Raw genomic sequence first — 15,570 nt, forward strand, 5'->3', positions numbered from 1 at the left:
GCTTCAAAGCGGCGTGACGCGACCGGCGTGGTCACGTGATCGAAACCGCGCATGTTCCTGGTTGACGCGAGGAGGGCGGGGCCCGATGACGTGACTTTGCATATTTAGCACAATTGCCACCGCGCGAGGGATGACGTCATGCTTTTTATGAAGCACACTATAGTAATGTGGGACTCATTCGTTCGCCTTTGTTGTTAGTGACGCTGTAAATCGTGGAAATAAAATTCATGTGTAACACAGTGGAACCTCCGAAGTGGAACACCCCGAAAGTGGTACAATTTTTGTTTTGTTTCAACCGAAATATCCCGGTCGAAAAAAAAAATGTCTAAAAATAAAAAAAAGTTATTCATTAATGAGGATAAGATGACAATAATACCAAATATAAAAATGTGACACATTTTGTTTAGTTTTGGGGTGTTTTTGATTCACTTCCTTTCATGTGCTCTTATTTTGTGCCACTTCCCGGTTCTGGTTGTATTTCCCCTAAACTAGCTTCACACTACTTCCTAGCGCTGTCTTTATCACCTGTGGGTGATTAATATTGTGTTTTTTTCACTCGCAGTAAAGCTGCCAGCACTGCGTTGAAGCTGGTGCAGGGAAAGTACAACCACAACAGGAAGTGGAACAAAATAAGAGCACGAGAAAGGAAGTGAACCAAAAACACAAGAAAAACACCCCAAAACTAAACAAAGAACGGCCTAGCGTAACAAAGCGTTCTTAATTGACTCTTCTTGTAAGACAGTGTGGAGTTCCGGGGAGAAAAAAACTTCAAAGTTCAAACAAAACATCTTCAAGTCTGATTTATTTGTTTAGATTCCCCCCCAGAAGGGTAACAATGAAACCAAAAAATGACACGTGATGATAACCATAGAATCTGACATTTCTTAATTTACTGTTTTTGTAATACAATTTGGAGTTCAACCAAAATTAAAGCTGCAAGCATCGATGGACGGGAGCGACTTTGACGGCACATAAAATCCAAACCAGAGCAGTAATTAAAACTTTTTCATCAACTTTTAATCAGAAGGGTTCAATCTCTCTCCTGTGCTAGTTTGAAGCCGACACGACAAACGCGCTCAGAGGAGATGATGTTTGAAAAAAGGTGACCGGTTTTTACAAAACTTTTGTTTAGAAGGGGGAATTGCAAACTTCCTGTTGATTTTTGCTGGGGGTTGTCAGTGAATGAAATCTAGGTCTAAGTGAGACCTACATAGAGGTTTTTGTTTCATGTCTCTACGACATTCCTACTGGAAGTTACAGGCAGTTTTGTCTGTGTTTTCTTCCTAGGAGCAGTTTTGTCTGTGTTTTCTTCCTAGGGGGAGCTAGAGCGCAATTTTGAGTTTTGGGGTCAGGTTTTTTTTAGATCGCAATTTTTGCCAGTCCTGATGTGTGTGTCCAGTTTGGTGAGTTTTGAAGCATGTTAAGGGGGTCAAATTATAGCTCAAAGAGGCAAAGGTGACTGTTTTTACAAAACTTGTTTTGAAGGGGGAATTGCAAACTTCCTGTAGATTTTTGCTGAAGGATGTCAGTGTATGAAATCTAGGTCTAAGTGAGACCTACATAGAGGTTTTTGTTTCATGTCTCTACGACATCCCTACTGGAAGTTACAGGCAGTTTTGTCTGTGTTTTCTTCCTAGGAGCAGTTTTGTCTGTGTTTTCTTCCTAGGGGGAGCTAGAGCGCAATTTTGAGTTTTGGGGTCGGGTTTTTTTTAGATCGCAATTTTTGCCAGTCCTGATGTGTGTGTCCAGTTTGGTGAGTTTTGAAGCATGTTAAGGGGGTCAAATTATAGCTCAAAGAGGCAAAGGTGACTGTTTTTACAAAACTTGTTTTGAAGGGGGAATTGCAAACTTCCTGTAGATTTTTGCTGAAGGATGTCAGTGTATGAAATCTAGGTCTAAGTGAGACCTACATAGAGGTTTTTGTTTCATGTCTCTACCACATTCCTACTGGAAGTTACAGGCAGTTTTGTCTGTTTTCTTCCTAGGAGCAGTTTTGTCTGTGTTTTCTTCCTAGGGGGCGCTAGAGCGCAATTTTGAGTTTTGGGGTCGGGTTTTTGATTAGATCGCAATTTTTGCCAGTCCTTAAGTGTGTGTCCAGTTTGGTGAGTTTTGAAGCATGTTAAGGGGGTCAAATTATAGCTCAAAGAGGCAAAGGTGACTGTTTTTACAAAACTTGTTTTGAAGGGGGAATTGCAAACTTCCTGTTGATTTTTGCTGAAGGATGTCAGTGTATGAAATCTAGGTCTAAGTGAGACCTACATAGAGGTTTTTGTTTCATGTCTCTACGACATTCCTACTGGAAGTTACAGGCAGTTTTGTCTGTGTTTTCTTCCTAGGAGCAGTTTTGTCTGTGTTTTCTTCCTAGGAGGCTCTAGAGCGCAATTTTGAGTTTTGGGGCTAGGTTTTTTGATTAGATCGCAATTTTCGCCAGTCCTGATGTGTGTGTCCAGTTTGGTGAGTTTTGAAGCATGTTAAGGGGGTCAAATTATAGCTCAAAGAGGCAAAGGTGACTTTTTTTACAAAACTTGTTTTGAAAGGGGAATTGCAAACTTCCTGTTGATTTTTGCTGAAGGATGTCAGTGTATGAAATCTAGGTCTAAGTGAGACCTACATAGAAGTTTTTGTTTCATGTCTCTACGACATTCCTACTGGAAGTTACAGGCAGTTTTGTCTGTGTTTTCTTCCTAGGAGCAGTTTTGTCTGTGTTTTCTTCCTAGGGGGCGCTAGAGCGCAATTTTGAGTTTTGGGGTTGTTTTTTTTTTTATTAGATCGCAATTTTTGCCAGTCCTGATGTGTGTGTCCAGTTTGGTGAGTTTTGAAGCATGTTAAGGGGGTCAAATTATAGCTCAAAGAGGCAAAGGTGACTGTTTTTACAAAACTTGTTTTGAAGGGGGAATTGCAAACTTCCTATTGATTTTTGCTGAAGGGTGTCAAGTGTATGAAATCTAGGTCTAAGTGAGACCTACATAGAGGTTTTTGTTTCATGTCTCTATGACATTCCTACTGGAAGTTACAGGCACTTTTGTTTGTGTTTTCTTCCTAGGGGGCGCTAGAGCGCAATTTTGAGTTTTGGGGCTAGGTTTTTTGATTAGATCGCAATTTTCGCCAGTCCTGATGTGTGTGTCAAATATGGTGAGTTTTGAAGCATGTTAAGGGGGTCAAATTACAGCTCAAAGAGGCGGCAGTATAATAATAATAAAACCTTACAAATACAATAGGGTCCTCTATCCCAAAGGGACATTCGGTCCCTAATAATCCGGGGGACTCATTAGGCTGCAACAAAAAAAAACTATTATGAACAATTGCTGCATAAACATAAAAATAATATCATTGAAACTTGGAATGTGCTTAATACTATAATTTAAAAAATGTAGCAAAAAGGATTTTACAGCATATCTGGTAAAAAGATGACAACTCAATTATTGAAAATATCGAAGAAATAGCTGAGGAATTCAATAAGTTTTTTTGTGAATTGTCAGAATAATCGTATATAAGTTATCACACAACTTTGTGTCCCATTGAGTTCAGGGCCCCTGCGAGAAGACAAAAGCTGTCTTTCATCTTATCAAGCAAAAGGCGTGTAAAAACTCCACTGTGTGCGATGGGATGCGACATGGAGGTGTCGGTTTCTTTGATCTGTTGACAGCCACAGCAAGACCTTGTCCTGACCCGAGATCTACAAAGCGGAGAGGAAGCAGGACCTGACACCGCTCCAGGCACCTTTTCTTTGAACTGTTTATGACCGAGTGCAACAGCTATTTATGACCACCTCCCCTTTGGAGCAGCTGCGTAAGTTATCTGACATTAAAAATGCAATGTTTCTTGGTGGAGTTTGTGAAAGTGATGTGTTCGAAGTGGTCAGAAAGTTTAAAAACAAAAAAAATCTGTCGATGGTAACAACGTGGATATGTCACTTGGATTGTGTCCTGAAGCCGTTTACTTATACATGTAACACATCTTTATCAACTGGAACTTTTCCTGACAAAATGAAAATCGCTACAGTTATTCCGATTTATAAAAATGGTGATAAACATATGGTCTCAAATTATAGACCCGTGTCTCTACTACCTCAATTTGCAAAAATTCTTGAGAAATGATTTGTAAATAGACTTGATAAGTTCATTGACAAACATGAGCTACTGAATGACCATCAGTACGGGTTCAGGAGTAATCCATCGACATCCCTAGCAGTGATGCAACAGCTATTTATGACCACCTCCCCTTAGGAGCAGCTGCGTAATGTAATGTAATGCTATGTAACCAGAAAAGGCCCAAATAAAAGTGGAGGCGTGGAACTCCCCCGTCAGAGCGTGGTGGGAGACTGTACTAAGTTATATTTCAGAAAGTTTTAAGATAAAAAAAAATCTGTCGATGGTAACAACGTGGATATGTCCCTTGGACCTGTGTCTCTACTACCTGAATTTGCAAAAATTCTTGATCGATCATCCTTCCTTCTGCAAAAAATGGAAAACTATGGCATAAGAGGTGTTTCACAACAGTTATTTAAGTAATAGATCTCAATATGTGTAAATTAATAAGACTAAATCACAGCCAAGAAGAGTAACTTGGCTCGGTATTGGGACCTAAGTTATTTATACTTTATTTAAATGATATTTCTTCAGTATCTAATGAATTGAAATGTATTATGTTTGCAGATGATACAAAATGTATATTGTTGGGGAGAAGACTTGAAGGAAGTTGTTAGAATAATTGTTTGTAAATGATCACAAAGACTTTGTGTTACATTGAGGGTCTGGTGAGAAGACAAAAGCTGTCTTTGAAACCTACCAAGAGTAAGGCTCGTACAACTCCACTGTGTAGGGGGGGAAGCAAAATGAAGGTGTGTTTTTCTTTCATGTGTGGTAATCAACAGAAAGATATTGTTCTAACCCAAGGACTTCAAAGCGGAGAGGAAGCAGGACCAGGCTGCCCTCCAGGCAACCCCTTTTTGAACTGGTTTACGAACGTCTTTTTGAACTATTTTATGGACCTCTTTTGGAACTGTCAGGTTCAAACACTGATGACGTCTATTAAACAAGACAAGAAGCAAAGAATCAAACAGAGACAGAATTAAATTTGGACTCAATATTGAGGAGAGACGCGGCGACTGTACTCTCTGTACAGTCTTTCACCACGCTCTGATGAACAAGTTTTACGTCTCCTCCTTTATTTAGCTATCCAATGTTTACACAACACATGTCCCAACAGGAATGGGGGGGTGTGTAAACAGCTTTTGTGTTTGGTCACATTGAAGACAAAAGAAGAAGATGCCTCGGGCTTGGGCTCGTCCTGGATTCGGCTTGAGCAGGTCTTCGATGACAATAGATCAGTGTTTTTCAACCTTTTTTGAGGCAAGGCACATTTTTGTCATAAAAAAAAATCCGGAGGCACACCACCAGCAGAAAACTTGAAAAAATGTAACTCCACCAAGTCGTCGTGTCTTATTTTGAGTGTTTTGGTGTCTTCCTGTGTGTAGTGCTTTAGTTCTTGTCTTGCTTATTTTGGTGGCCCTTCCTGTAGTGGCTTCATGTCTTCCTTTGAGCGCTAATTCCGCACACCTGCTTTGTGTTAGCAAGCAAGGCTATTTACGTTGTTGCTATCCTTCTTTGTGTGGACATTGTTGATTGTCATGTCACGTACGGATGTACTTTGTGGATGCCGTAAGTTTTTGCTGTCGTCCAGCATTCTGTCTCTGTTTACTTTGTAGCCAGTTCAGTTGGACTTTTGTTTTGCATAGCCTTTTCCTTTCGTTCATTTTGGGTTTAAGCATTACATACCCTTTTTACCTGCACCCTGCCTCCCACTGTGGTCTGCATATCAGGATCCCAACAAACCATCCTCGTCTCACCCGACACATTCCGACTTTTACAAAGCAATGCTGCCACCTACTGAAATGGAGTATTACGTGGTTACCCTGCCGAGTTTTGCGCAGCACAGACACTAAGCAACGGCACATTATTGGCAGATTCTAATTATTGACTTGCCAAAAATACTTTTGGGATAAATTAGGTGAAGTTGCATAATTTCCCACGGCATACCAGACAATATCTCACGGCACACTAGCGCGGCACAGTGGTTGAAAAACACTGCAATAGATAACCCCGCCCGTCTCCTCGCATCGTACACAGAGGATTTTTCCAAGCCTTTGACTTGGTGGAACAAAGACAGCTCTCATCTGTTCACTGGAACTCAGAACGGAAAGTTTTTTGATAATTTACATACAATTTTTCTGACAGGAACTATTTTACGAACTTCTTTTGAACTGATCTTTTCTGTAAATTGTTTGCGACCTTTTGTCCTTTGGAAACAGCGTTGGCCAGGTGGTCGGGGAAAGGTCCAAAATAAAAGAAGGAGGCGTGCAATCTTTTGGCAGAGCGTGCTGAGATACTGTACAAGGGTACGGTGTACAGACGACGCTCCTCAATATTGAGTCCGAATTGAATTCTGTCTCTGTTGAATTCTTTGCCTCTTGTCTTGTTTAATAGATGTCATCAGTGTTTGAACCTGACAAGAAGTGTTGAGGATAATAGAGGTTGAGTTGATTCAGCTAAAAAAAGGTTTGATATTAATAAGTTATCATTAAATGCTAAGAAAACTGAATGTATGGTGTTTAGTGGTGCAAGGACAAATTGTGAAGCAAAATTAAAATCAAATCAAGCGGAAATTGATAGAGTATATGAAACTAAATTCTTGGGAGTAAAAATTGATCATAAATTATGTTGGAAACCGCGTATTGAATATTATGAATGTATGTGTGTATGTGTATGCATGCTTTAGTACTATCATCTTGTGTTTATCCATAGCGTTGTTTTTTTTTGTTGTTGTAGTGCTTGCTACCATTTTTTCATCATTCCATATATAAACTGTCTTCTGGACCCCCTGTCAAAAGCTTCTTTTAGCTTATTTGGGGGACCCTTTCACTTACCAATATCTTTAAATGATATTCACTACTATTGCAATTGTTGTATGGTATTGTGAATAAACTTGAAACTTGAATATATAAAGGGACAAATATCCAAATCCATTGCTATTGTTTATAAAGTAAGACACATGCTGAATAAGAAATGTCTGCATTATTCTTTTATTTTTCCATATTTAACATATTGTGTTGAAGTTTGGGGAAATGTTTATAAAACAAACATAGACCCAATAATTAAACTTCAAAAAAGGGTAAATAGAATAGTACACAAAGCGTGCTACTATGAACATACCAATCCATTATTTGTAAGTTCTAATGTGTTAAAATGTTCAAATATTGTGTTTTTAAAAGCAATGGAAATGATGTTTCGAGTGAAGAACAACAGTCTTGCAAATTGTATTCTTAGGTTATTTAATTTGAGAGGAGAAAACTATAATTTACGGGGGATATTGATTTTTGAACTAGGTAAAGTAAGACGGAATATAAAAATACAAATGTATTTCAATTTTAGGAGTTAAATGGTGGAACAAGCTCAGTGATGAGTTGAAGACGTGTAGTTCTTTCTTAAGGTTTCAGAAAGCCTTGAAAAGGTGAAATAACTGAAAATTATAAAATATAGTAACAATTACTTTCATCCCATTGATTTTTTTTTTTAACGTTGAAGTTCCAGGTAATCACATTTTGAGTGAAAGTCTAGGATAGGCACATATAAGCTTTTTCGGTTATTCTTTTTCTTTTCTTTTTCTGTGTAAATGTGAATGATTGTTAAATATGTATAATCTGTACTGTAAATAAACTGATCACACAAAAATGGTTGATTATATCACCGAAATAAACTTCTTTCATTCACTTCAAAAGTCAAACAAAACTCCATTATGTCCGATTTGGTTTTAGAGATCCCCCCCCCCCTCCAGAAGGGTAACAACGATACCAAATATAAGATGTGATGATAACCATAGAATCTGAAACGTCTTAATTTACCGTTCTTGGAAAACATTGGGAGTTCAAAGGAGGAAAAAAAACAACTTCAAAAGCCAAACAAGACTTCTTTATGTCTGATTTCGGTTTTGTTGGATCCGTCCTCAGGGAGCAGCAATGATATGGAATGTGACGATAACCATAGAATCTGAAATATTTGAATTTACTGTTGTAGTAAAACAATTTGGGAGTACAACCAAAATATTCCAGGCAGAACAAAAAAATTCAAAAGTCAAACAGAATGTATTCATGTCTGAGGATGTGTTTTTTTAAATTCCCCTCAGAAGGGTAACAACAATATAAAATGTGATGATAACCCTAGTAAGTGTAATAATATTAAAATATTAAATATTTTGTAACTTACTGATTTTTTTTAACGTTTTGGTTGAACTGCAAATTGTTAAAAACTTGCTTTGAAAGTCAGACATCATTTTTTTGGTAAACAAAACACCACCAGGGGGCAGTATCACTCCCCTGTCTCCTCTCTGTCGGGTTACCTTCTTTTTACACTTGAATGACATTTAAAATGTGGGTGCATGTGTGTTTTATTCATATTTACATTATTTCCAGAACTCAGAAGTTGTGTTCCACTTTGGAGGTTTCACAAAAATTATGATTTTGCTTCCTTTTTCTTCTGCAGTTCTCCTGTAGGCCATAAGGGGGCAGCCTCCTCCCGGGGAAGTGTCTACTTGACGCCTGGCCGCATTCATACATTCAGTGTGGCTACATTGGATGACGTCATAGATAGGTGTGTAAATATCATATTTACAGTACAGTAGTGTTAGTGACCTACATACAGCACGCTGCTGGAATGACAATCAGAGGTTTTCCCAGCATGCAACAGCGCCTTTGTCCTCCTTTTACTGTCACACACTCTTTCTCCTCCTCCTTCTCCTCCATCTTCTTCTCCTCAGTCACCTCCTTCTTCTTCTGTACTCCATTTTATTTTCCTTCTTCTTTCTAATCCATCTTCTTCTCCTCAATCACCTCCTTCTTCTCCTCCTTTTTCTTCTTCTATACTGCATTTTATTTTCCTTCTTCTTTCTAATCCATCTTCTTCTCCTCAGTCATCTCCTTCTCCCTTTTCTTCTTCTATACTCCATTTTCTTCTCCTCCTCACCTTTCTTCTTGTCCTTCGTCTTCTTATCCTTCTCGTCCTTCTTCTTGTTCTCCATCTTCTTCTCCTTCTTTTTACTCCATCTTCTTCTCCTCAGTCACCTCCTTCTTCTAATCCATCTTCTCCTCCTCCTTCCTGTCCTTTTTCTTCTTCTATACTCCATCTTCTTCTCATTTTACTTTTTCTCCTCCTCCCCTTTCTTCTTGTCCTTTGTCTTCTTCTCCTTCTCCTTGTTCTCCATCTTCGTCTCCTCTGTCTTCTACTCCATCTTCTTCTCCCTCCTTGCTCTCCTTTTTCTTCTTCTATACTGCATATTCTTCTTCTTTTCCTCCTCCCCTTTCTTCTTGTCCTTCTCCTTTTTTCCCTCCTACTGCATATTCTTCTCCTCCTCCTCATTCTTCTTCTTCTACTCCATTTTTTTCTTTTCCTCCTCAACCCTTTTCTTCTTGACCTTCTCCTTCTCCTCCTTCTTCTCCTTTCTTCATCTTCTCCTCCTCATTCTTCATCTTCTTTTTCTTCTCCTCTTCCTTCTTTTACTCCATCTTCTTCTTCCTTCTTTTACTCCATCTTCTTTTCCTTTATCTCCTCCTCCTTCTTCTTCTTCTCCTCTTCTTTTTCCTTCTTTTACTCCATCTTCTTCTACTTCTTCTTTTCCTCCTTCTTGTTCTTTTCCTTCTTCTCCTTTTTCTTTTCCTTCCTTTACTCCATCTTCTTCTCCTTCTCCATCTCATTTTCCTCCTTCCTCTCGTTGTTCTTTTTCTTCTCCTCTTCCTTTTCCTTCTTTTACTCCATCTTCTTATTCCTTCTTTTACTCCATGTTCTTTTCCTTTATCTCCTCATTCTCCTTTTCTCCTCCTCCTCCTTCTCCTCTTCCCTTTTCTTCTTTTACTCCATCTTCTTCTCCTTCTTGTTCTTTTCCTTCTTCTCCTCTTTATTTTCCTTCTTTTACTCCATCTTCTTCTCCTTCACCTTATTCTCTTTCTCCATCTTATTTTCCTCCTTCCTCTCGTTCTTCTTTTTCTTCTCCTCTTTCTTTTCCTTCTTTTACTCCATCTTCTTCTTCCTTCTTTTACTCCATATTCTTTTCCTTTATCTCCTCCTTCTCCTTCCTTTTCTCCTCCTCCTCCTTCTTCTTCTTCCCCTCTTCCTTTTCCTTCTTTTACCCCATCTTCTTCTTCCTTCTTTTATTCCATCTTCTTTTCCTTTATCTCCTCCTTCTCCTTCCTTTTCTCCTCCTCCTCCTTCTTCTTCTCCTCTTCCTTTTCCTTCTTTTACTCCATCTTCTTATTGTTCTTTTCCTTATTCTCCTCTTTATTTTCCTTCCTTTACACCATCTTCTTCTCCTTATCCATCTTCTCCTCCTCCTTCACCTTATTCTCATTCTCCATATTCTTTTCCTCTTTCCTCTCGTTCATCTTTTCTTCACCTCTTCCTTTTCCTTCTTTTACTCCATCTTCTTCTTCCTTCTTTTACTCCATCTTCTTTTCCTTTATCTCCTCTTTCTCCTTCTTTTCCGCCTCCTCCTCCTTCTTCTTCTTCTCTTCCTTTTCCTTCTTTTACTCCATCTTCTCCTTCTTCTTTTCCTCCTCCTTCTTGTTCTTTTCCTTCTTTTACTCCATCTTCTTCTCCTTCTCCATCTTCTCCTCCTTCACCTTCTTCTCCTTCTCCATCTTCTTTTCCTCTTTCCTCTCGTTCTTCTATTTCTTCTCCTCTTCCTTTTCCTTCTTTTACTCCATCTTCTCCTTTTCTTCCTTCCTTCTTCCTCTCCTCTCCTTTCCCTTCTTCTCCTTCTCCATCTTCTCGTTCTTCTTATTCTCCTCTTCCTTTTTCTTCTTTTACTCCATCTTCTTCTCCTTCTTCTCTTCCTCCACCTTCTTTTCCTTCTTTTCTTCCTTCTTCCTCTCCTTCCCCTGCTCCATGTCCTCCTTCTCCCCCCACACCGCAGGAGGTGTGGTGCTCCTGGTAGGAGGAGTGAGGATCCGTCATGAGTGTTCACAGACAAGAAGATGAGGAATGGCTCCAAGCACCTGATCAGTGTTGTCAATAAATAGAAAAATAATTTAAAGGGTCGTCAGCAAAATAAAACTCCAAGTATTTTAGTTTAGAAAGTTCTCAGAGGGTCCAGTTAGTTGAAATGTGACATCTTCAAAAAAACATCTCTTCTTCTGCTCCTCAAACTGAACTTCATAGCAGCACAAAAGTTGTTCACAGACGTGCTTGGATCCATCGTGGTCTACTAGGGTCCATCATGGTCTATTAGGGTCCATCATGGTCTATTGAGGTCCATCATGGTCTACTAGGGTCCATCATGGTCTATTGAGGTCCATCATGGTCTACTAGGGTCCATCATGGTCTATTGAGGTCCATCATGGTCTATTAGGGTCCATCATGGTCTATTGAGGTCCATCATGGTCTACTAGGGTCCATCATGGTCTATTGAGGTCCATCATGGTCTATTAGGGTCCATCATGGTCTATTGAGGTCCATCATGGTCTACTAGGGTCCATCATGGTCTATTGAGGTCCATCATGGTCTACTAGGGTCCATCATGGTCCTTTATAAACCTTCACGGCCTCTCATGGTCCTTCATTACCCATCACAGTCCATCATGCTCCATCTTGGAGCATCATGGTTCTTCATGGTCCATCATGGTTTATGATGGTCCATCAAGGTCCATCACGGTCCCACAGGATTCATCAAGGTCCATCATGGTCCCTTATGGTCCATCACGGTCCATCATGCTCCATCTTGGAGCATCCTGGTTCTTCATGGTCCATCATAGTTTATGATGGTCCATCAAGGTCCATCACGGTCCCACAGCATTCATCAAGGTCCATCATGGTCCCTTATGGTCCATCACGGTCCATCATGGTCCTTCATGATCCATCATGGTGCCGCACCTTCATGGTCCATCATGGTTTATCATGATCCATCAAGGTCCCTCAGCATTCATCAAGGTCCATCATGGTCCCTTATGGTCCATCATGGTACATCATGGTCCATAATGGTCCTTCATGGTCCATCATGGTCCTTCATAATCTAGCATAGTGCATAATGGTCCTTTATAAACCTTCACAGCCTTCCATGGTCCTTCATTATCCATCAAGGTTGATCAAGGTCCTTCATGGTCTTTCATGATCCGTCATGGTGCATCATAGTCCTTCATGGTCCATCATGGTTTATCAAGGTCCACCATAATTGATCATTGTGCATCATGGTGCATCATAGTCCTTCATGGATTATCATGGTCATCACGGTCTCTCAGGGTTCATCAAGGTCCATCAAGGTCCATCAACGTCCATCGTGGTCAATCACGATCCAACAAGGTCCACATTGGTCTATCATGGTCCATCACTGTCTATGAAAGTCCATCAAGGTCCATCATGGACCATCATGATCCATTACAGTCCATTAAGGTCCATCAAGGTCCATCACGGTCCGTCATGGTCTATTACAGTCTAAGGTGGTTCAACAGTCTCCATCGTGGTCCATCTTGGTCCATCATGGTCCATCAGTGAGGTCCACGTGTCTCAGTGCCCACAAGTTTACTCCATGCCGTTGCGCAGCATCTGATTGGCTGCAATCAGCATGACGCTGATGATGAACGCCATGGCGAAGGCGCAGATGAGACTTTTCCTGACGCACGTCTGACGATTCTTCTTCTTGGGATGCACTGCGGGACACCAGGACAGTTAGCACAGGACTCCTAGCAAGATGATGTCATTGAAACACCAGGACAGTTAGCACAGGACTCCTAGCAAGATGATGTCATTGAAACACCAGGACAGTTAGCACAGGACTCCTAGCAAGATGATGTCATTGAAACACCAGGACAGTTAGCACAGGACTCCTAGCAAGATGATGTCATTGAAACACCAGGACAGTTAGCACAGGACTCCTAGCAAGATGATGTCATTGAAACACCAGGACAATTAGCACAGGACTCCTAGCAAGATGATGTCATTGAAACACCAGGACAGTTAGCACAGGACTCCTAGCAAGATGATGTCATTGAAACACCAGGACAGTTAGCACAGGACTCCTAGCAAGATGATGTCATTGAAACACCAGGACAGTTAGCACAGGACTCCTAGCAAGATGATGTCATTGAAACACCAGGACAGTTAGCACAGGACTCCTAGCAAGATGATGTCATTGAAACACCAGGACAGTTAGCACAGGACTCCTAGCAAGATGATGTCATTGAAACACCAGGACAGTTAGCACAGGACTCCTAGCAAGATGATGTCATTGAAACACCAGGACAATTAGCACAGGACTCCTAGCAAGATGATGTCATTGAAACACCAGGACAGTTAGCACAGGACTCCTAGCAAGATGATGTCATTGAAACACCAGGACAATTAGCACAGGACTCCTAGCAAGATGATGTCATTGAAACACCAGGACAGTTAGCACAGGACTCCTAGCAAGATGATGTCATTGAAACACCAGGACAATTAGCACAGGACTCCTAGCAAGATGATGTCATTGAAACACCAGGACAGTTAGCACAGGACTCCTAGCAAGATGATGTCATTGAAACACCAGGACAGTTAGCACAGGACTCCTAGCAAGATGATGTCATTGAAACACCAGGACAGTTAGCACAGGACTCCTAGCAAGATGATGTCATTGAAACACCAGGACAGTTAGCACAGGACTCCTAGCAAGATGATGTCATTGAAACAGAAAATGGTCATGTGACGTGACAAGCCCCGCCCCTCGCCGGAGAAGACACTGGCGTGTCCTTCCTGTCTGTGACATCATCAATAAGTCAAACTGCTCCTGACGTGGGAATCGAAGGAGACAGACAAAGTGAAAGTGAAAGTGAAAGTGAAAGTGAAGGACGCATGATGAAGACTTCTCAGACTTTTGACTCACAACATCTCAGAACAAGAACATGACAATCACTTTCATCATCCCTCATGTGTCTCATTCATTGTGTGTCTCATTCATTGTGTGTGTCTCATTCATTGTGTGTCTCATTCATTGTGTGTGTCTCATTCATTGTGTGTGTCTTATTGTGTCTCATTCATTGTGTGTCTCATTCATTGTGTGTGTCTTATTGTGTCTCATTCATTGTGTGTGTCTTATTGTGTCTCATTCATTGTGTGTCTCATTCATTGTGTGTGTCTCATTCATTGTGTGTGTCTCTTTCATTGTGTGTCTCATTCATTGTGTGTCTCATTCATTGTGTGTGTCTCATTCATTGTGTGTCTCATTCATTGTGTGTGTCTCATTCATTGTGTGTGTCTCATTCATTGTGTGTCTCATTCATTGTGTGTGTCTCATTCATTGTGTGTGTCTCTTTCATTGTGTGTCTCATTCATTGTGTGTCTCATTCATTGTGTGTCTCATTCATTGTGTGTGTCTCATTCATTGTGTGTCATTCATTGTGTGTATCATTCATTGTGTGTCTCATTCATTGTGTGTCTCATTCATTGTGTGTCTCATTTATTGTGTGTGTCTCATTAATTGTGTGTCTTAATGTGTCTCATTGTGTGTCTTATTGTGTCTCATTCATTGTGTGTGTCTTATTGTGTCTCATTCATTGTGTGTGTCTTATTGTGTCTCATTCATTGTGTGTGGGGAACTTATTGTGTCTCATTCATTGCGTGTGTCTTATTGTGTGTCATTCATTGTGTGTCATTCATTGTGTGTCATTCATTGTGTGCGTCTTAATGCGTGTCAGTTATTGTGTCTAACTATGTGTGTCTTATTGTGTCTCATTCATTGTGTGTCCTTGTGTGTCTGATTCTTTGTGTGACTCATTCATTGTGTGTCCTTGTGTGTCTCATTTATTGTGTGTCCTTGTGTGTCTTATTCATTGTGTGTTTTAATGTGTCTCATTGTGTGTGTCTTATTGTGTCTTATTCATTGTGTGTCTTATTGTGTCTCATTCATAAGGTGTCCTTGTGTGTCTGATTCTTTGTGTGACTCATTCATTGCGTGTCTAAATGTGTCTCAGTCATTGTGTGAGTCCTCGTGTGTCTACATTGGTGTATCCTCGTGTGTGTCATTCATTGTGTGTTCTTATTGTGCCTCATTCATTGTGTGTGTTTTGTTCATTGTGTGTCCCTGTGTGTCTCATTCACTGTGTGTGTGTCTTAATGGGTCTCATTAATTGTGTGTCCTTGTGTGTCTCATTCTTTGTGTGCCTCATTGTGTGTGACTTAATGCGTCCCATTCATTGTGTGTCTAAATGTGTCTCAGTGCTAGTGTGAGTTCTCGCGTGTCTACTTTTGAGTGTCATTCATTGTGCGTCCTTGTGTGTCTCATTTGTTGCGTGTCTTTATGTGTCCATAATGCGTCTTGTTCATTGTGTTTCCATGTTTCTCCTCGTGTGTGTCCTCACGTGTGTGTCCTCACGTGTGTGTCCTCACGTGTGTGTCCTCACGTGTGTGTCCTCACGTGTGTGTCCTGTGCTGCTTGAAAGGTCCTTGCCACTTTGACTACATGAATATTTCAGACAAGTTGTGAGCAACACAACATTTGACGTCCTCATCCTCCCTGACGTGATGAGAGCAACAAACATTAGCAGAGACAAATACAG

General features: G+C 40.5%; 1 protein-coding gene across 3 annotated transcripts in view; it reads right to left on the minus strand.

The window, feature by feature from the left end:
- Nucleotides 1–6,804: 6,804 nt before the first annotated feature.
- LOC133651152 (calcium-binding protein 8-like) overlaps nt 6,805–15,570 on the minus strand; it is an 84,957-nt gene continuing 76,191 nt past the window's right edge. For all 3 annotated transcript variants that reach the window (XM_062049130.1, XM_062049128.1, XM_062049129.1), the window contains one exon: nt 6,805–12,687. In XM_062049130.1, coding sequence (XP_061905114.1) covers nt 12,560–12,687 — 128 coding nt within the window. In that variant the 3' untranslated portion in view covers nt 6,805–12,559. The remainder of the gene's footprint in view (nt 12,688–15,570) is intronic.

The sequence above is a fragment of the Entelurus aequoreus genome, linkage group LG05 (assembly GCF_033978785.1).
Source record: "Entelurus aequoreus isolate RoL-2023_Sb linkage group LG05, RoL_Eaeq_v1.1, whole genome shotgun sequence".
Lineage (NCBI taxonomy): Eukaryota > Metazoa > Chordata > Actinopteri > Syngnathiformes > Syngnathidae > Entelurus > Entelurus aequoreus.